Below are 22,018 nucleotides of genomic sequence, written 5' to 3'. Positions count from 1 at the left end.
CCGCCTCGTGTATCCGCCAATGGGTGTGAAGGGCAGGACTATACTCGGATTAACATCCAGCACCCCTGCCTCGTGTATCCGCCACTGGGTGTGAAGGATAGGACTATACTGGGATGAATAATCCAGCACCCCCCGCCTAGTGTATCCGCCACTGGGTGCGAAGGGTAGGACTATACTCGGATGAAACATCCAGCACCCCCGCCACCGTGTATCCGCCACTGGGTGTGAAGGGTAGGACTATACTAAAGTAGTTTTGGAAATAAAATAAAAATGATTTTCGTCAATTCTTTCATTGATATTAAACTGACAAGTAAATATTTTTTAAATATTTTTTAAATACCTATTTAATGATAAACTACCTAATTTAGCATTTACTTGTTTGGGCTCTCATTGATGTTTACTCTTGAAATTAAAATAAAGATGTCAGTAAACAGGAGATTTGTGACCTTTATTGGAACAGACTATAACACATTTACCCTTAAACAAACTTAATTTAAAACTGCAAGTTAACTGATTATTTTGAATTGCTGCATAAATTATTAATTATGACCAGCATAATTAGTAAATATAAATTCAATATAAGTACATTAGAAATTTACACAATCTTGCAACCACTTAAAGGTGCTATATCAGAAGTTATATGTGAACATCGGTTTGTGATAAAGATTCTCCAATAAAAATGTATTTCCTACTAGCCTGATAATCGGCACCGCAGAAACACGTTTTCTCTAGCATTCTTTAAAGTACATGTATATTTCTCTAGCATTCTTTAAAGTACATGTATATTTCATTTTGTATCAATATTCACTAGGTCTGTAAATCATAGACGAAGTTTAAATGTGATTTATCGATTTTTGTTGCTACCTACTTTAGTTTTGTAGAATAGTGATGGATTAGATGTTAAAAATACATATCAAGTGCTTTTGACGCATTAATTTAACGAAAGAGAGAGAGAGAGAGAGAGAGAGAGAGAGAGAGAGAGAGAGAGAGAGAGAGAGAGTGAGTGTGTGTGTGTGTTTTTAAAATGCATAAAGCACCTCAGTACATTTAAAGCTGCGACTATTTGGTATCAAACAGATGGTTAATACCACACGTATTTTGGTAGTGGAAAGGAAACAGTTGTCGCTATATAGGCCACAGAAAAATACCTTTTATGTGAATTTTCCCGCAAATTAAACAGTACATATCACAGCATTCGATATACCCGTTATGGTGCACTGGTTGGGAGAACACCCCTTTCTACCGAGGGCCGCTGAGCATAGCGATGTAATTGCTGGACAGAGACATGGATCTCTACTAACGTGCCCATATCCACTCAGCATTCAGACACGACTTTGCCAATGAAGATTGGCTTCCATAAAGTATGTAACGATCAAATGACGACGCAGATTGATGCAGACGCTGTGAGACACGTCTTCAAAGTTGAACAGGTTTCATCTTACCCGATGATCCGTGACCGGTCCGCGTCAGATTCACACACTGTTTGCGACTGTGTTCCCATAAACAAGAGGCCTTTCAGATTCACACACTGTTTGCGACTGTGTTCCCATAAACAAGAGACCTTTCGCCCTACAGAACTCCGCTATTTCATTTTCATTTTGTCAGCTGATAATTAATTTGTAAATACCACTTAATGTTACATTTTTATTCAAATTTTTAAAAATGAAGAAAAAAATAAAACATTCACAAATTATTAGTCTATTAGTTTGTGAGGACTGCCCCAAATAACCATAGTACCATGTTTTAGAACTATTCGATAAAAACTCTTCTAAAAGATTGACTTCTAAATTTTCAAGTTTAAATTTCTATTTAAAAAGTTTTAATTTAATAAAAATTCTAAATTTAGGAAATATCTCTCTATTAGTTTGTGGAGGGTGCCTCAGAGGACCATTGTACCAAGTTTCAGAACAATCAAATCAAAACTGTGGGAGAAGAAAGACTTCAACGAAACGTTGACAGGTGGATGGACGGACGGACGCCGGCCAATTTGTATCAGAAAAGCTTCACTGACGAATGACATAGCGGAGCTAAAACATTGTTTGGTCTGACTCAATCTGCGTCAATCTACGTCATGTTGCAGGTTTTATGGAAGGCAGGCTAAGCCAAAATGTTTTAGGTGATTTCAGTAATTTAGAAGTACTGCCAAACTAAAGTGTATAGGAATATTAAGAATATTAATATAGGTTCTAGCCTGTTCTAAATGCCCGGTAACCTAAATGCCCAGTAACCAACGACGACGTAGCTCAAATGTCTAATATCGATATACACATGTTTGTATTTCACACCGACGATATGTTTTCTTTCCATCTTGTTAGACTTAACAACAGATTGCTTATATAATGAGTTGTAACAAAAGAAAACGTGGACCGTAAAGTAACATTATGAGAATGAGTTACACACTTGACGGATCACACATGTTGGGACAAATTTACGAAGCCTGTTTTTTTTATTAAACACAGGCTTAAACAGGTTTTATAAATTCTGTCCTACGGTAATGTCTCGTCCATAAACTCGTATCACACGTGTAACGTCTCCTGCATAAACTCGTATCACACGTGTAATGTCTCCTGCATAAACTCGTATCACACGTGTAATGTCTCCTGCATAAACTCGTATCACACGTGTAACGTCTCCTGCATAAACTCGTATCACACGTGTAATGTCTCGTCCATAAACTCGTATCACACGTGTAATGTCTCCTGCATAAACTCGTATCACACGTGTAATGTCTCGTCCATAAACTCGTATCACACGTGTAACGTCTCCTGCATAAACTCGTATCACACGTGTAATGTCTCCTGCATAAACTCGTATCACACGTGTAATGTCTCCTGCATAAACTCGTATCACACGTGTAATGTCTCGTCAATAAACTCGTATCACACGTGTAATGTCTCCTGCATAAACTCGTATCACACGTGTAACGTCTCCTGCATAAACTCGTATCACACGTGTAATGTCTCGTCAATAAACTCGTATCACACGTGTAATGTCTCGTCCATAAACTCGTATCACACGTGTAATGTCTCCTGCATAAACTCGTATCACACGTGTAATGTCTCCTGCATAAACTCGTATCACACGTGTAATGTCTCCTGCATAAACTCGTATCACACGTGTAATGTCTCGTCAATAAACTCGTATCACACGTGTAATGTCTCCTGCATAAACTCGTATCACACGTGTAATGTCTCCTGCATAAACTCGTATCACACGTGTAATGTCTCGTCAATAAACTCGTATCACACGTGTAATGTCTCCTGCATAAACTCGTATCACACGTGTAATGTCTCGTCAATAAACTCGTATCACACGTGTAATGTCTCCTGCATAAACTCGTATCACACGTGTAACGTCTCCTGCATAAACTCGTATCACACGTGTAACGTCTCGTCAATAAACTCGTATCACACGTGTAATGTCTCGTCCATAAACTCGTATCACACGTGTAATGTCTCGTCAATAAACTCGTATCACACGTGTAATGTCTCGTCCATAAACTCGTATCACACGTGTAATGTCTCGTCAATAAACTCGCACATTAAACTCGTACATTAAACTTTGACCCTTGAATCACATATCGAGAAATTCACATCTTAAAAAGACGTTGTTGTTTAGAAACTCACTATTTGTACATTCAGTGTGTTTACGATCGTCGTGATATTTAATTTCCTAATACTGAAGAAATACGCACGGATTGTTGGTTGCGGTTATGTAAGTTTTTTACTGTTTCATTTTTAAAGGAATATATTTAGTAATACAATTTGTTGATTATAATTTTACAAATGTTCAAAACAGTTTAAATGTATATATACAGTAATCCAGAAGTGTAAGAAAATTTGAAAAATACTCACATCGCAAAATGAGCTTTTTAAAAACAAAACTTTTGGAACATCACTGTATTATATAACCGCTATGATATTCCAGGAAAGTGAAAATAGAATGGCAACATCGAAACGAAAGAAAGATTCTTGAAGTATTCACAAAAAGACATTTAACAAAAATAATTTTTGTATTTTGTTTCATCTTTATATTATAAAAGTTTTATTTTATTTAGAAGTATTATAGTAAAATCCTGCACATTTTTTGTATTGGGAATGAGTTAAACAAAATGCGTCAAGTTATTATTGCGTCGATGTGTTCGCCGCATTTTCGCATTAATTACTTGCTCGCATTAATTTCATGATTTACAGTATATATTATTGTCATTTGTACCAAATTATGATGAGGTAAGAGTCAGTTTGGGATACTACACACAGTCACATTAGTACGAGGAGAACCTCACGGAATATACAGATGGGTCATTGTCATGCTTGGGTTTTCTGTTTGCAGACAAACATTCTGCGAGTACTACTAAAGTAATACATGTCTCTTACTGAGCCTAATGTTTTTGAATCTCTCAAGTTCAAAAGCCATAGCAATTAAACTGTGAACAATATGTAAATCGTCATCACTCTCAAGTTCAAAAGCCATAGCAATTAAACTGTGAACAATATGTAAATCGTCATCACTGTCAAACCTAATATGTATCAGTACATGGTAAACATATACCCAACATTTCAGCTCAATATGTTGAGGCATTCCAAAACAAAATCTCGAAAACACACTTTCGTATCTCCTAAGTTCAAAAGCCATAACTGGGTAAATTGCCATGAAAGTCAAACTGATCTGTAACAATACATGATAAATCTCTACACAACATTTCATCTCAATATCTCAAGGCATTGTGAAAAAAACACAAAAAAACATCCGAAAAACTATATGTGGGAGGAACGGATGAACAGACAGACGAATAGACGGACAGACACACAGGAACACAGACAGGCAGACAGACAGAAGGACGAATATGAAACCTATAGTCCCCTCCGGTTAGACTAATAATTTTAAAACTAAATGAATGATTAAAATTTGTGAAATAGGTCAGCTTTATAGTTATTCCTAGCCACAGTGCTGTATATACAGCTTGTTTGACGCTACACATTCGTCCAATCTTCAGAATAGGTCAGCTTTATAGTTATTCCTAGCCCCAGTGCTGTATATACAGCTTGTTTGACGCTACACATTCGTCCAATCTTCAGAATAGGTCAGCTTTATAGTTACTCCCTAGCCCCAGTGCTGTATATACAGCTTGTTTGACGCTACACATTCGTCCAATCTTCAGACATTTGCTCTGTAGAGTTTTCTTACGGCACAGCCCAGACTCTGATGTTGTAAACAAGAAAACGTGTTTAAAATGTAATTTTAGTAGTTATAAAGTATCTTTTAGTCGGAAACACGTTACAACCAGGCGCGAATTCACCCACACCCCCACCCCCAATCCTATTTTCGGTAAAACAATATATATTACCTCAGTATAAGCAGCACAGTTTTATTAATTATTACGAAACCACCGGCCTCGGTGGCGTCGTGGTTATGCAATCGGTCTACAGGCTGGTAGGTACTGGGTTCGGATCCCAGTCGAGGCATGGGATTTTTAATCCAGATACCGACTCCAAACCCTGAGTGAGTGCTCCGCAAGGCTCAATGGGTAGGTGTAAACCACTTGCACCGACCAGTGATCCATAACTGGTTCAACAAAGGCTATGGTTTGTGCTATCCTGCCTGTGGGAAGCGCAAATAAAAGATCCCTTGCTGCTAATCGGAAAGAGTAGCCCATGTCGTGGCGACAGCGGGTTTCCTCTCAAAATCTGTGTGGTCCTTAACCATATGTCTGACGCCATATAACCGTAAATAAAATGTGTTGAGTGCGTCGTTAAATAAAAACATTTCTTTCTTTCTTTCTTTATTATGAAACCATCTAAATTATACACAAAACTATGTGCCATTATTCACTTAAAATCCATACATGACTGTATATATGTTCTTATTTAAATATTCTTACTTGCGTTTTAAAATGTGCCATGTTCTTTGTATTATTGATATATAAAGAAATAAAGATTAATTAATTGATAATTATGAATACACAAAAATGCAAACTTATCGCGTCTACCTGTCCAGGACATTTACATTCTGCTTTCAAAACCAACAACAGTTTTTGGGAACCCTCTGTTAATAAATCCTGGATCCGCGCCTGACAACGGAAATAAGGTCAGAGCAGTGTATTCAATATTAAAAGATATGATCGGCACGTGGCATGTGGGGGCTTTACAACACGAGTAGTAAACATGAACATATGAACCTCAAGATAATAATTGTAATACACAAACGGAATGATAGTGATTACGTTAACTTACTTCAGTTTTGTGTACTTTTAGTTTTAACACATTCTGCTTTAAACAAATCAAAATATGATGAAGTATTGTCGTTATTGATTATGCATTTTGCATTGAGAGAGAGAGAGAGAGAGAGAGAGAGAGAGAGAGAGAGAGAGAGAGAGAGAGAGAGAGAGAGAGAGAGAGAGAGAGAGAGAGTGAGAGAGAGAGAGAGAGAGAGATAGAGAGAGAGAGAGACAAGAGACAGACAGACGGGGGGGGGGGGGGGGGGGAGGGAAGGGTGGATAAAGAGATATAGAGGGCGATAGACCGAGACAGAAAGACAGACAGTATCAGATTATTAGATGAGAGAGAGAGAGAGAGAGAGAGAGAGAGAGAGAGAGAGAGAGAGAGAGGGGGGAAGGGAAGAGTGGATGAAGAGAGATAGAAGGCGATAGATCGAGGCAGAAAGACAGACAGTGTCAGATGAGAAATCGTGTTATATTTCATTTGCTGATAAAACGCCTATATAACTATACTTTGTAGAAGAGTACATGGAGATAACTTCAACTTACCACAGGACGCACTTGAAAAAACTAACCTGGATAAGTACATGCTATTTATTTCTCAACGCATTATATTTATAGCAATACGCGGAACTAATACATATTCATGAGCGCACAGATTTCTATGTATTTCTTATACGTAAACAATGAATGGAAACCAGTGTTAGCACAGCGTGATGAAGTGACGCGGCCTCCACGTCATCACACGACTGAGCGATTGCGACATACGAGCAGTTCGTTGTCTTGGTAGTCGCTTTGTTGACAGTTTTTCAACATTAATATACTTCTAGTCGGATCAGTACGCACAGATGTATAAGTTATAATCGATTAATTTTCTTCATATGAATATTCATAGGCATCGGGGGAAAAGAAGAAGAGGAATACAATTAGTATTTAAATTTGGTGTCGGCTATATGATTATTTCGACATGTGGTAGAAACAAGAAGAGGAAACCACCACCTGTAGTCCGTCCCATCATTCTATAAAAATGTGGGGGGTTTTGGGGGGTTTTGTAAATAATTTCAGTTTGGTTTTACGTAAGAAGAAAAGTAAAAGTTTTTTGGAAATAAAAAAACAACAGCAACAAAACAAACAAAATACCCCCCCCCCCCCCCCCCGATAAAAACCTATTTTTGTGTGCAATTTAGAAAACAGTTGTCTCAGAAATAAATAACTTGTAGTAAATTCCACAGTATGAAAACAAGGCGTTCCCTGTGGGACCAACTATAGGTACATCTGACGATAACACAGCAGGGGATCTTTCATATACACTTAAGGGCCCGGCGTAGCCCATAGTAAAGCGCTCGCTTGATGCGCGGGCGGTCTAGGATCGATCCCCGTCGGTGGGCTCATTAGGATATTTCTCTTTCCAGCCGGTGCACCACGACTGGTATATCAAACGCCGTGGTATGTGCTTTCCTGTGTATGGGATAATGCAAATAAAAAATCCCTTGCTACTAATGAAAACTAGCAGGCATTTTCGTTTAATTCGAGCAATAGCCAGCCAGCCCTCCTACAACAGTGGGAGCCCGTACGTCTATGCTGCCAGTGAAGGTAAAAACTCGAAAAGAACCAAAGAGAGTATTTTTCTTTCACCTGTGTTTACTTTGTATCTCATGACGGACGCCAACTCGTTTGCTCTTGACAATTTAACAAATGCACATCCTGCCAACTGCCATTACGTTCATATTTCGAAATACCAAAGTTTGCTTTCATGATGTTGCCATTGTCCAGTCGGAGGTTTCACAATTATATATTTAACGCCACAATAAAGTGCACACGTTTTACTTAAGTCGTGTTGTGGAGCGACAGACGAATATTATAAGAGGTAGTGGGAGAAAGGAAAAATGAGGTGTACTTTTCAATACTGTTATACATGGCCCGCGGGGTGTACTTGGAAGGGGGGGGGGGGGGGATTGTCAGTTCGATAGTCTGTGGGGTAAAAATACATGCATTTGTGGGCCCAAACCGAGAAAATTTGGATTTTAAGTGTAAAACTTTTTGGTGTTGAAATGCAGCGTTTCCAGCTTGCTGAACAGGGGGAGTAACAGGGGGAAATTGGGAGGGGTATCATGGCTCAGTGGTAAAGCGCTCGACTGATGCGCGGCCGGACTGGAATCGATCCTCGTCGATGTGCCCATTGGACTAGTTCTCGTTCTAGCCAGTGCAACACGACTGGTATATCAAAAGCCGTGGTATGTGCTATCATGTCTGTAGAATGGTGCATATAAAAGATGCCTTGCTACTAATGGAAAACAAATGAAGTGTCACTGTGGGTTTCCTCTCTAAGACTATATGTCAAAATTACCAAATGTGAGAAATATTTTGCACTGGGGCAACGTATTGGACGATTTGACGCTTACAAAACCAGTGACCTCGTCGGTACTAAATATGATTTATCACGATTTGGCAAACACACAGAATGACACTTAAAGAGTTTGCCTTTTATTACGGCTCTGTGTTTAGTGTCAACTTCATACGCAAATTGTCATAATAGATTGGTTTTACAAGAATAAAAAGAACTTTTGTTTTTGAAAATTATCTGTGAACGTGATTAAAATACAAAGTTATACCAATACTCAGAACAGTGTGTAAAGTGGTTTACATCGTGTCTGTACATGTACGTGCAAGTGTTAGAAAATAAAGGCTTTTAGGGGTAATAACAAACTCGTTATCAGTTATTTATAATTTATGTCCCTTGTGAAATAATGTGAAAATTATTTTACTCATGACATAAATAACTGGTAACTCATTTATTATCCTCCATTTACATTATACTGTTAGCAGGGCCGTAACTAGGATTTGTTTTTTGGGGGGGGGGGGGGGGGGGAGGCAACAGAGTAGTTAATAGTCTAAAACTCCTTAAACGGTTAAGAAGAAAACTTTCTTTAAGTTTCTATAATTTTTCCAGATTTTTTCTTCCTCTCCCCCCCCCCCCCCCCCCCCCCCCCCCCCGCTAGCTACGACCCTGGAAAAATGTAGCGGGTTTCCTCTGATGACTACGTGTCATAATTACCAAATGTTTGACTTCCAGTAGCCGATGATTAATTAATCAATGTGCTCTAGTGGTGTCGTTAAACAAAACAAACTTTACTTTAGTATAGCCGTGGGCTGGGTGTCGTGGTTACGCCATCGCACTAAATGCTGGTACCGGGTCCCACCCAGAGCGAGTTTTAACGACTCAATGGGCGGGTGTAAGACCACTACAGCCTCTTCTCTCCCACTTACCACTAACAACTAACCCACTGTCCTGGACAGACAGCCCAGATAGCTGAGGTGTGTGCCCAGGACAGCGGGCTTTAACTTTAATTGGATATAAGCACGAACATAAGTTGAAATGCAATGAAAAGTAAACCTAGCTGAGAGGTGCAAACACTCGATCTGGGTGAAAGTCGAGCCGACCAGCCTAACGACTTTGTCTCAACGAAGTTAATATATCACTGTGTCACGTGTACGAGGTCTGTTATATTTAAAACAGTACGGTGTTAGCACATAATAGTTCAACATGTTCCTACGTATCCCCATGTTCATCACAACGACGACTTTTTGAGAACTGTGCAAACACTTTAACTTCTTACCCGGATGCATGCTTCCCTTTTCTTCGAAGTTAAAGCTATTTTTGTTTAGAGATGGAGCTAGTGTGAGCACATGTCTAATACAATGTGAGTACATGTCTAATAGAGTATGAGTATATGTCTTATAGAGTATGAGTACATGTCTAATACAGTGTGAGTATATGTCTAATACAGTGTGAGTACATGTCTAATACAGTGTGAGTACATGTCTAATACAGTGTGAGTACATGTACACACATTGAAGAGGACATTTTATTTTATTACCTTCATACATTCATATACCCCTCCCTCTCTCTCTCTCTCTCTCTCTCTCTCTCTCTCTCTCTCTCTCTCTCTCTCTCTCTCTCTCTCTGTGTGTGTGTGTGTGTGTGATTTGCTCTCACCCATTATGTACATGAAGTGACAACTAGTTGAGATTTCCCATGTCTTTGATGAGTAATTATATTTCATCCAGGTAAATCTGTTTGTGCGTCAGGTCCTTATAATTCGCGGTCCGCCAGGACAGTTCTATATAGAACGGTGGTCATCTGGTGGGGGAGGTGAGATATTTACCCCCCCCCCCCCTCCGATATATATATTATTTATCATCCATTAAAGGCTTTTGTAGGAGATATCGCTGGCACTATCATTTGAGATATTTCCTGCGATATTCTTCTGTGAGATATCGCTTCTTTTGTTACGTCACTGTGTCACGGCGCTATACCTATCATTAGTGACGTCAAGCCACTGTCGTTCTGCTAGTTAACGAGTCTACCGCTGCCAAATATAGTGACATTCAACCAACATTACTGACATTGTTTACAATTGTCGCAAATGAAAACAATAATAATGGATGATAAAAAGACACACACACCCCCCAACTCGTGTCTTGTGATATCATTATTTAGCTCTCGTTGATAAAAGTATAAAAGATCGTCGGCAAGCCTCGGATTTCATACTCGTGCTGATAAATTATTATATCAAAAGACACTCGGGGAGTATCCTCATATACATACATTATATATATATATATATTATATATATATATATATATATATATATATATATATATATATATATATATATATATATATCTCTCTCTATTGTGTGTATCCACATAACATGTTATATAGTTTAGATAAAACAAAATTATATATTTTTTTAAATTATTATTATTTTATTATTGTTAATTTTCCATATTTACTTGTGTTTAGTTATATGTATGTGTGTCTTTAGTTTCCTTATTTATATTTAATATCATCTTTATTGCTACCCACGTAATAGTTTTTCATGCATGTACGTACGTACGCACGCACGCACGCACGCACACACAATGTCAGTATGGCCTAGATCGGCCTAGACGTTCTTTATAAAATTTTGTGTTTTCCCCATTTGCCGACGTGTATCGGTAATTGTATTGCCGCAAATTGGGTTTTATTAGCAACGCATTAAGTAGCGCGTCGTGTCTCCAGTGAAACAACGTTGGCGACAAAACTGCAACATTTGATAAACGTCGGCAAATCAGGGTTATCGCCTAATTCGACATTGGAAATGTGTGCGGCAATACGATGTTTTGAAGTACACCAGTTTCTAGCGGAGATCCAACCAGATCGGCTCTTATAAACGTGTTAAATCAGAATTAAATCCATTTTTGCAAAATATATAAATAAATAAATAAATAAAATGAATAAATGAATAATAATTAAATTATGTAATACAAGAAAGTGTCTTTAACATAACGCGTAGTTTGTGTTATATTCTAATGGCGGTGATTCATTACATCCTTTTTAAGTGCATGTGCTTCCATACGAAGTTAAGTAAACATTTACACCTGTGTGAGACACGGGCTACCGGTTACCGTCTTACGAGATGCACGGTCAGTGAGAACAGGTGAGCTTTCGTAAGTGCGCCCAAACCCACGAGTCACCGTCTAAACATAGCGTATCTGTACGGGATACACAGTCAGTGAGAACAGATGAGCATTTCTAACTGCGCCCAAACCCACGAGTCACCGTCTAAACATAGCGTATCTGTACGGGATACACAGTCAGTGAGAACAGATGAGCATTTCTAACTGCGCCCAAACCCACGAGTCACCGTCTAAACATAGCGTATCTGTACGGGATACACAGTCAGTGAGAACAGATGAGCATTTCTAACTGCGCCCAAACCCACGAGTCACCGTCTAATCACCGCGCTATCTGTACGGGATGCACGGTCAGATGGATACCTCGTTATTGATTGCTGTTAATAAAAACCAGAAAGTTTTAAGGTGAATAAACTTATAGGTGTGTAACCTTTCTACATAATATGATAGAAACGAAATTTATCTATAACTATTTTGAAAAAGAAGGTTGTGTGATAAAGTAGTTTTTTTAAATTGAGTACAGCACACAATGTCTTGAGCTTACACGTGTTAAAAAGAATGAAATAACAAACGAACAAATCGACCATACCATCCAAGCAACCAACGCATATATTTTTAATGATATGGATCTAGCTCGGAGAAAAACATAGGTAATTTGGTATCAGAGGTGAAACAATAAATTATATAAAATCAATTTAAACATTATTCCGACATAGATTTTGTTTTGTTTAACGACAACGCTAGAGCACATTGACTTGTTAATGCTCGACTATCGGATGTCAAACATTTGGTAATTTTGACACAGTCTTAAAGAGGAACCGATACATTTTTCATTTAGTAACTTTTATATACACTTTCCCATAGACAAGACACACTTACCATGGCCTTTGATATACCAGTCGTGGTGCATTGAGAGAGAGAGAGAGAGAGAGAGAGAGAGAGAGAGAGAGAGAGAGAGAGAGGGGGAGAGAGAGAGGAAAATGGAGGGAGGGAAGAAGAGAGAGGGAGATGGAGGGGAGAGGGAGGGGAGAGAGAGAGAGAGAGAGAGAGAGAGAGAGAGAGAGAGAGAGAGAGAGAGAGAGAGAAACAGATAAAGAGACAGACAGGGACAGAGAGAGGGGAGAGAGGGAGAGAGAGAGGGAGACGAAAGGGAGGGAGAGAGGAAAATGGAGGGAGAGGGGAAAGGGGGAGGAAGGAAGAGACAGAGAGAGAGAGAGAGAGAGAGAGAGAGAGAGAGAGAGAGAGACAGATGAGATAGAGAGATAGATAGACAGAGACACAGAGAGAGAGACAGAGACACAGAGAGAGAGAGAGAGAGAGAGAGAGAGAGAGAGAGAGAGAGAGAGAGGCTCGCACCTCAGGAGAACGCTCTGTCACTAGCAACAAATACTGTGTTACTGAGTTTAGAACAAATCACCCAGATGACTCACCACAGATACGTGTAAAAAGCCATCATGTGATGCGCATTCAGATCGCATACACTGAAGACCAGACAATCCACTGGCGTCGTTGGCAGACACGGAACCACTGAAACAAGATAAAATACGAAATTTTAATAAAAGAAGACGAGTACTAGAGTCATTATTCAGTGCTCGGAAGGAGGAGAGGAGACACGAATCCAGAAAATATTTAAGGGTCAAAACCAACTTTAATACAAAAGAGATCATGCACTCGCTCGTAAAGGGGAATCAATCCTATGTTGTACCCCTCCACTAAGATACACCCCGCCCCTGTCAAAGATGTGATGACATGCACCCACGAATCACTGTCAAAACAGTGATGATATCAGAGCTGCGTTCAGCCAGACCGAGCGGAAAATCGTCCGCTAGACTGCTTTATGCGTTTCACAGTAAACCAAATGGCCACGTTGGGAACCATTCATTCATTTCAACTTATTTTCGTGCTTATATCCAATTAAGGTTCAAGCACGCTGTCCTGGGCACACACCTCAGCTATCTGGGCTGTCTGTCCAGGACAGTGGGTTAGTGGTTAGTGAGAAAGAAGAGGGTGTAGTGGCCTTACACCTAACCATTGAGCTCTTAAGAACTCGCTCTGGGTGGGAGCCGGTACCGGGCTGCGAACCCTGTACCTACCAGCCTGTAGTCCGATGGCTTAACCACTGCGCCACCGAACCAATCAAATAATTCGCGAACGTTAACGAAGCGTTTGCTGGCTGAACTGGTGTAAGATAACGATATCCTGCCCCACCAGTGGCACCCATCTTGAGTACTGCCACCACAGCTGTCAAGTCCTTCACTTCATCTAAAACGACGAAATTTTTTGCAACAGTTTTAAAATATGGAATAGCACTTGAGCTGCTAATTTTGGATGTAACTGGAAAGTGCCCGTGGCTACACTAGTTCCGCGCATACATTGTTCTTTTAGTGACAACACGCACGTCTCAAACACGGCAGTGCGCGGTAGTGGAAAGTGCCCGTGGCTACACCAGTTCCGCGCATACATTGTTCTTTTAGTGACAACACGCACGTCTCAAACACGGCAGTGCGCGGTAGTGGGAAGTGCCCGTGGCTACACCAGTTCCGCGCATACATTGTTCTTTTAGTGACAACACGCACGTCTCAAACACGGCAGTGCGCGGTAGTGGAAAGTGCCCGTGGCTACACTAGTTACGCGCATACATTGTTCTTTTAGTGACAACACGCACGTCTCAAACACGGAAGTGCGCGGTAGTGGAAAGTGCCCGTGGCTACACTAGTTCCGCGCATACATTGTTCTTTTAGTGACAACACGCACGTCTCAAACACGGCAGTGCGCGGTAGTGGAAAGTGCCCGTGGCTACACTAGTTCCGCGCATACATTGTTCTTTTAGTGACAACACGCACGTCTCAAACACGGGGCTACACTAGTTCCGCGCATACATTGTTCTTTTAGTGACAACACGCACGTCTCAAACACGGCAGTGCGCGGTAGTGGAAAGTGCCCGTGGCTACACTAGTTCCGCGCATACATTGTTCTTTTAGTGACAACACGCACGTCTCAAACACGGCAGTGCGCGGTAGTGGAAAGAAGGAAGGAAATGGTTTATTTAACGACGCACTCAACACATTTTGTTTACGGTTATATGGTGTCGGACATATGGTTAAGGAACACACGGATATTGATAGAGGAAACTCGCTGTCGCCACTTCATGGGCAACTCTCTTCCGATTAGCAGCAAGGGATCTTTAATATGCACCATTCCCAAACAGGATAGCACTAAAAGTTGTTAAAATTTGATTAAAACCTGATTTCTGAGGATATGTAAGAAAAATAATAATATACTCTTCAAAAAAAGTAGGGGAACTTTAATAAGAATTTACAATTGCCAAAATTGTAAGGTATATTAGCTATGGGGAATGGTTATATGATAATAGTGCATTAATTGGACAAACATCTTGGGGTCAAAAGTGAAATTTGAAAGTTGACGGGTTTTTTTTTATCAGTAAATCGCAAATTCAAACAATAAAAATGACTAAAAACAAAACAATAACAACTGTATGATCAAAAGCATGAAAAAGATTGACAGAAATAATGTTCCACAATCATTAATGGAACTTCCTGCAAATTGTCAAAATCGAGAATGACACCCCACGCACGTGTACGGGGCAACTGCGTTATGCACGTGCAAACTATGGAATGTGTTTTGGTGTGTTCATAAACAGACCTGGGCCCCGTTCCAGGAAGCGATCTTAGCCCTAAGATTACCTTAAGCGCATAGCTACCCTATGCACTAAAGTTGATCTTAGGGCTAAGATCGCTTTGTGGAACGGGGCCCTGAACGTTCTTTACTAGGATGTTTGTGGTCAAAACGTATGTTCGGTCTAATAGTTGATAGGAACATTAATATTTCAGGTTCCCCTACTTTACTAGGATGTCTGTGGTCGAAACGTATGTTCGGTCTAATAGTTGATAGTAACATTAATATTTCAGGTTCCCCTACTTTACTAGGATGTCTGTGGTCGAAACGTATGTTCGGTCTAATAGTTGATAGTAACATTAATATTTCAGGTTCCCCTACTTTACTAGGATGTCTGTTGTCGAAACGTATGTTCGGTCTAATAGTTGATAGTAACATTAATATTTCAGGTTCCCCTACTTTACTAGGATGTCTGTGGTCGAAACGTATGTTCGGTCTAATAGTTGATAGTAACATTAATATTTCAGGTTCCCCTAAGTTTTTGAAGAGTATAATTAATATTAACATTAATATTTCAGGTTCCCCTACGTTATTGAAGAGTATACATTCGCTCGTTAGATAATTTTAAAACACCTCGTTGTAAGATAAATGGTATCTAACGGCCACTCATGTATTTCTTATGGCACATTTGGACTTTCGCAGTTAACTTTATATGCCACTGACTTCCCATATATTTCAGTACAAAAATATCACATTTTCATTCTATTCCACCAACGATTCACGTGAGATTTGAGTCATGGTCATGTGTTTCCAGCCTAAAAGAAAACAAATGTTACCATGAACAACGATGATGTATTTTGCGGCATAAATCAACGATAATACACACTTGGTGCCAGTTACAGACAGTACAGTAGCGTGTCCGTTACTCGAGCTATGTGCCAGTCGAGTCGAATCAATCACTCAAACACTGTGGCGTAAGGACCGACTGTTGTTACGTATTAAACACAATGGTAGGTCATGTGAGGTTTATCGGCAAATCGTATTTCATATCTATCGATCTATCAGGTGTGTGAGTCAAACATGCTTAATTGATCACAGTATGACAGGACACAGACAGGCAGGCAGGGACAGACGCACGCGTGTAAGGTCGTGTGTGAAAGCGTGTCAGAGAGTTAAAAAGTTTGTTTTGTTTAACGACACTATTACAACAAATTGATTAATGAATGATCGGCTGTTGGATGTCAAACATTTGGTCATTCTCATCAGAGGAAACCCGCTACAGTTTTCAATTAGCAGCGAGGGATCTTTTATATGCACTTTCCCCACAGCCAGGACAGCACACACCACGGCCTTCGACCAGTTGTGGTGCACTGGTTGGAACGAGAAAACCTATTAAGTTGAATGGATCTACCGAGGTGGTTCGATCCTGCGACGCAATCATCTCAATCGAGCGCTTAACCGACTGAGCTAAATTATGAATTGATCAGTGTGACCGGCCTCGGTGGCGTCGTGGTTAGGCCATCGGCCAACAGGCTGGTAGGTACTGGGTTCGGATCCCAGTCAAGGCATGGGATTTTTAATCCAGATACCGACTCCAAACCCTGAGTGAGTGCTCCGCAGGGCTCAATGGGTAGGTGTAAACCACTTGCACCGACCAGTGATCCATAACTGGTTCAACAAAGGCCATGGTTTGTGCTATCCTGCCTATGGGAAGCGCAAATAAAAGATCCCTTGATGCTAATCGGAAAGAGTAGCCCATGAAGTGACGACAGCGGGTTTCCTCTCAAAATCTGTGTGGTCCTTAACCATACGTCTGACGCTATATAACCGTAAAATAAAATGTGTTGAGTGCGTCGTTAAATAAAACATTTCTTTCTTTTTTTGATCAGTGTGTTCTAGAAAACGTGTGGGCGGGTTATAACTTATAAGAGCAGTTAGACTAGGCAGGGTTTTTGTATGAATAGCACGCTGCGTACTTGTGTCATCAGTACAAATATAGGTCAGTTCTAGCGTCTTGCATTCAAGTCATATAATTAAGTTTTCACGTGGACCAACGAAGCACATCACACTCATCTAGAGACGATCGCAGCAACTGAACCGTTAAATCATGTATGAATGCACATTCAATATTAACTCACACAAAAGACCCTTCGTTCTGAAATTAAAAACTCCATTTTTACGTGAGGTAGCATTTTATCTGCCGCCCAAACCAAAACAGTCAAAACCTAGGCTATTTCATTAAACTTGGGAGGCCGGGAGGCGGCGGTTGTCATACTCAACTCATCAAGAGTACATGGAACATAACACAAAAACAAAAACAGTATGGACCGAGAAACCATAACATAAACAAGAAATTAGCTTTATCAAAATGACAAGAACTAGAATCGGGCAAAGTATTATCTCAATCGGGCAAAGCAATATGTCAATCGGGCAAAGTATTATCTCAATCGGGCAAAGCAATATGTCAATCGGGCAAAGTATTATCTCAATCGGGCAAAGCAATATGTCAATCGGGCAAAGCAATATGTCAATCGGGCAAAGTATTATCTCAATCGGGCAAAGCAATATGTCAATCGGGCAAAGTATTATCTCAATCGGGCAAAGCAATATGTCAATCGGGCAAAGCAATATGTCAATCGGGCAAAGTATTATCTCAATCGGGCAAAGCAATATCTGAATAGGGCAAAGCAATATCTCAATCGGGCAAAGCAATATCTCTGCGGTTGAGCTGACACTGAAAGGATTGCCAGCTTCCAGAACGCAATGGCTGCCCAATACCATGTCTCTATCGACGTCATTAGTGTATGCTGTTTACTGCACCCCGCTTCAAAACATATCTACTTGCTGACCCTTGTTGCCTTGCTGCCAGACTTTAGCTATAAAACGTGCAGCTGGGGAAAACACAGCTGAGGGAATACCAAAGAGCCGAGAGAACATAAACATGCTGTTTGAAGACACCGGCTATTGGGCGTCAAACAATGGTAAAACTATGAATGAACAGATGATCAACATCAATAGACAACTAAAATACAGTGTAAAGAGATCTGCAAAGTATGAATATCACAGGTATATTAACATTTCGAGTAAATAAATATCACAGGTAAGTATATTAAAATTCTGAATAAAAGTCAAAATGTTGTTAATATTTTTAAATAAGTTGAGGATGGAATCGAAATCACATTTTGTGCTCCAAATATGCAAACAGTCTACACTATATATATAGCAGTTTCTCAAATATGTGGCATATTTTAAGATTATTCCCCAAATTACACAATAAAATGGAATTCGTCTTCATTTGCATTCAGACAAGCAAAACACATTCTTTTAGTACTGTCAGTATTATGATATCTGCCATATAATTAGCTCACACATTCAATAATCTCTTAACGCTTATTATTATTAATGATACACGGCCAAGCTCAGCATACGTCATGGGGTTATTTTACAAAAGTCAAGATGAATTCATTGAACCGCGTTTTCTTTAGGACATATATTAGGCACCGTATAAGCATATATATCACACGTGTCTAGCTATATTCCTTCTACTATGACCTTCACGAGGAACACACCGTATAAGCATAGATATAACACGTGTCTAGCTATATTCCTTCTGCTATAACCTTCACGAGGACATATATTAGGCACCGTATAAGCATAGATATCACACGTGTCTAGCTATATTCCTTCTACTATGACCTTCACGAGGAACACACCGTATAAGCATAGATATAACACGTGTCTAGCTATATTCCTTCTACTATGACCTTCACGAGGAACACACCGGTAAAACGGAAATTTATGGCAACGACCTAGTCAATTGTCCAAAAAGTTAGTTTGTTTTGTTTAACGACACCACAAGAGCACATTGATTTATTAATCATCGGCTAATGGATGTCAAACATTTGGTAATTTTGACATATAGACTTTTAGAGGAAACCCGCTACATTTTTCCATTGGCAGCATCTTTTACATACACCATCCCACAGACAAGATAGCACATACCATGATTTTTGATATTAGCCTACCAATCGTGGTGCACTGGCTGGAACGAGAAATAGCCCAATGGGCCCACAGACAGATTGATCCTAGACCGACCGCACATCAAGCAAGCGCTTTACTACTGGGCTACGCCCCGCCCTAGCGACTCGTGCATGACAATACATTAGCAATTCATTGTTAGGTACTGGGTTCGGATCCCGCCCTAGCGACTCGTGCATGACAATACATTAGCAATTCATTGTTAGGTACTGGGTTCGGATCCCGCCCTAGTGACTCGTGCATGACAATACATTAGCAATTCATTGTTAGGTACTGGGTTCGGATCCCGCCCTAGTGACTCGTGCATGACAATACATTAGCAATTCATTGTTAGGTACTGGGTTCGGATCCCGCCCTAGCGACTCGTGCATGACAATACATTAGCAATTCATTGTTAGGTACTGGGTTCGGATCCCGCCCTAGTGACTCGTGCATGACAATACATTAGCAATTCATTGTTAGGTACTGGGTTCGGATCCCGCCCTAGCGACTCGTGCATGACAATACATTAGCAATTCATTGTTAGGTACTGGGTTCGGATCCCGCCCTAGTGACTCGTGCATGACAATACATTAGCAATTCATTGTTAGGTACTGGGTTCGGATCCCGCCCTAGCGACTCGTGCATGACAATACATTAGCAATTCATTGTTAGGTACTGGGTTCGGATCCCGCCCTAGTGACTCGTGCATGACAATACATTAGCAATTCATTGTTAGGTACTGGGTTCGGATCCCGCCCTAGTGACTCGTGCATGACAATACATTAGCAATTCATTGTTAGGTACTGGGTTCGGATCCCGCCCTAGTGACTCGTGCATGACAATACATTAGCAATTCATTGTTAGGTACTGGGTTCGGATCCCGCCCTAGCGACTCGTGCATGACAATACATTAGCAATTCATTGTTAGGTACTGGGTTCGGATCCCGCCCTAGCGACTCGTGCATGACAATACATTAGCAATTCATTGTTAGGTACTGAGTTCGGATCCCGCCCTAGTGACTCGTGCATGACAATACATTAGCAATTCATTGTTAGGTACTGGGTTCGGATCCCGCCCTAGTGACTCGTGCATGACAATACATTAGCAATTCATTGTTAGGTACTGGGTTCGGATCCCGCCCTAGTGACTCGTGCATGACAATACATTAGCAATTCATTGTTAGGTACTGGGTTCGGATCCCGCCCTAGTGACTCGTGCATGACAATACATTAGCAATTCATTGTTAGGTACTGGGTTCGGATCCCGCCCTAGAGACTCGTGCATGACAATACATTAGCAATTCATTGTTAGGTACTGGGTTCGGATCCCGCCCTAGCGACTCGTGCATGACAATACATTAGCAATTCATTGTTAGGTACTGGGTTCGGATCCCGCCCTAGTGACTCGTGCATGACAATACATTAGCAATTCATTGTTAGGTACTGGGTTCGGATCCCGCCCTAGCGACTCGTGCATGACAATACATTAGCAATTCATTGTTAGGTACTGGGTTCGGATCCCGCCCTAGTGACTCGTGCATGACAATACATTAGCAATTCATTGTTAGGTACTGGGTTCGGATCCCGCCCTAGTGACTCGTGCATGACAATACATTAGCAATTCATTGTTAGGTACTGGGTTCGGATCCCGCCCTAGTGACTCGTGCATGACAATACATTAGCAATTCATTGTTAGGTACTGGGTTCGGATCCCGCCCTAGTGACTCGTGCATGACAATACATTAGCAATTCATTGTTAGGTACTGGGTTCGGATCCCGCCCTAGCGACTCGTGCATGACAATACATTAGCAATTCATTGTTAGGTACTGGGTTCGGATCCCGCCCTAGTGACTCGTGCATGACAATACATTAGCAATTCATTGTTAGGTACTGGGTTCGGATCCCGCCCTAGTGACTCGTGCATGACAATACATTAGCAATTCATTGTTTTTACTTGCTGTTCATTCTTGCTGAGGAGATCGGCCTCGGTGGCGTCGTGGTTAAGCCATCGGTCTACAGGCTGGTAGGTACTGAGTTCGGATCCCAGTCGAGACATGGAATATTTAATCCAGATACCGACTCCAAACCCTGAGAGTGCTCCACAAGGCTCAATGGGTAGGTGTAAACCACTTGCACCGACCATTCTCCCACACCCAGTAGTGAACGTGAGACATTTACTACAGTGCCACTCTCCCACACCCAGTAGTGAACGTGAGACATTTACTACAGTGCCACTCTGCCACACCCAGTAGTGAACGTGAGACATTTACTACAGTGGCACTCTCCCACACCCCTAGAAACGTGTAGCAGCAAAGCAACAAACATGTCGACAACAGCATTCGCACAGTAGAAATGAAATATTATAACTTCTACAAATGCGTTTATCAGTCATAATTATGTTTTCCAATAAAGATAATTTAAAAAGGAGATCTCCCATTGTTTCCCAAACCCCTTCACCTTACTCCCACCCCCACACTCTCAAGAAAATCAGACTAGTGGATCGATAGCCTGGTGTATCAGTTGATGTTTAATGGAATACAGCAGATATGCCGACAAAAGGTTTAGCGTGCTTAATGTGGTGAACACGTCACAAGTCATTTGGCTGAAATCGTGTTGAGTTCCAGGACACGTAGTCCGACACATTACAATAGCTCAAGGTTACTTCTTATTCCGTCTATCCCGTC

General features: G+C 40.7%; 1 protein-coding gene across 1 annotated transcript in view; it reads right to left on the bottom strand.

Annotated features, from left to right (window-relative positions):
• The window catches only part of LOC121376963 (putative ankyrin repeat protein RBE_0220), a 68,769-nt gene that overhangs the window by 12,807 nt on the left and 33,944 nt on the right, over nucleotides 1-22,018 (bottom strand). Inside the window, exon 2 of the mRNA XM_041504773.1 lies at nucleotides 13,108-13,204. Coding sequence (XP_041360707.1) covers nucleotides 13,108-13,155 — 48 coding nt within the window. The 5' untranslated portion in view covers nucleotides 13,156-13,204. The remainder of the gene's footprint in view (nucleotides 1-13,107; nucleotides 13,205-22,018) is intronic.

This window comes from Gigantopelta aegis, chromosome 7, assembly GCF_016097555.1.
Source record: "Gigantopelta aegis isolate Gae_Host chromosome 7, Gae_host_genome, whole genome shotgun sequence".
NCBI classification, from domain to species: Eukaryota; Metazoa; Mollusca; class Gastropoda; order Neomphalida; family Peltospiridae; genus Gigantopelta; species Gigantopelta aegis.
The sequence above is the reverse complement of the archived record's forward strand: the minus strand, read 5'-3'. Positions and strand labels throughout refer to the sequence as shown.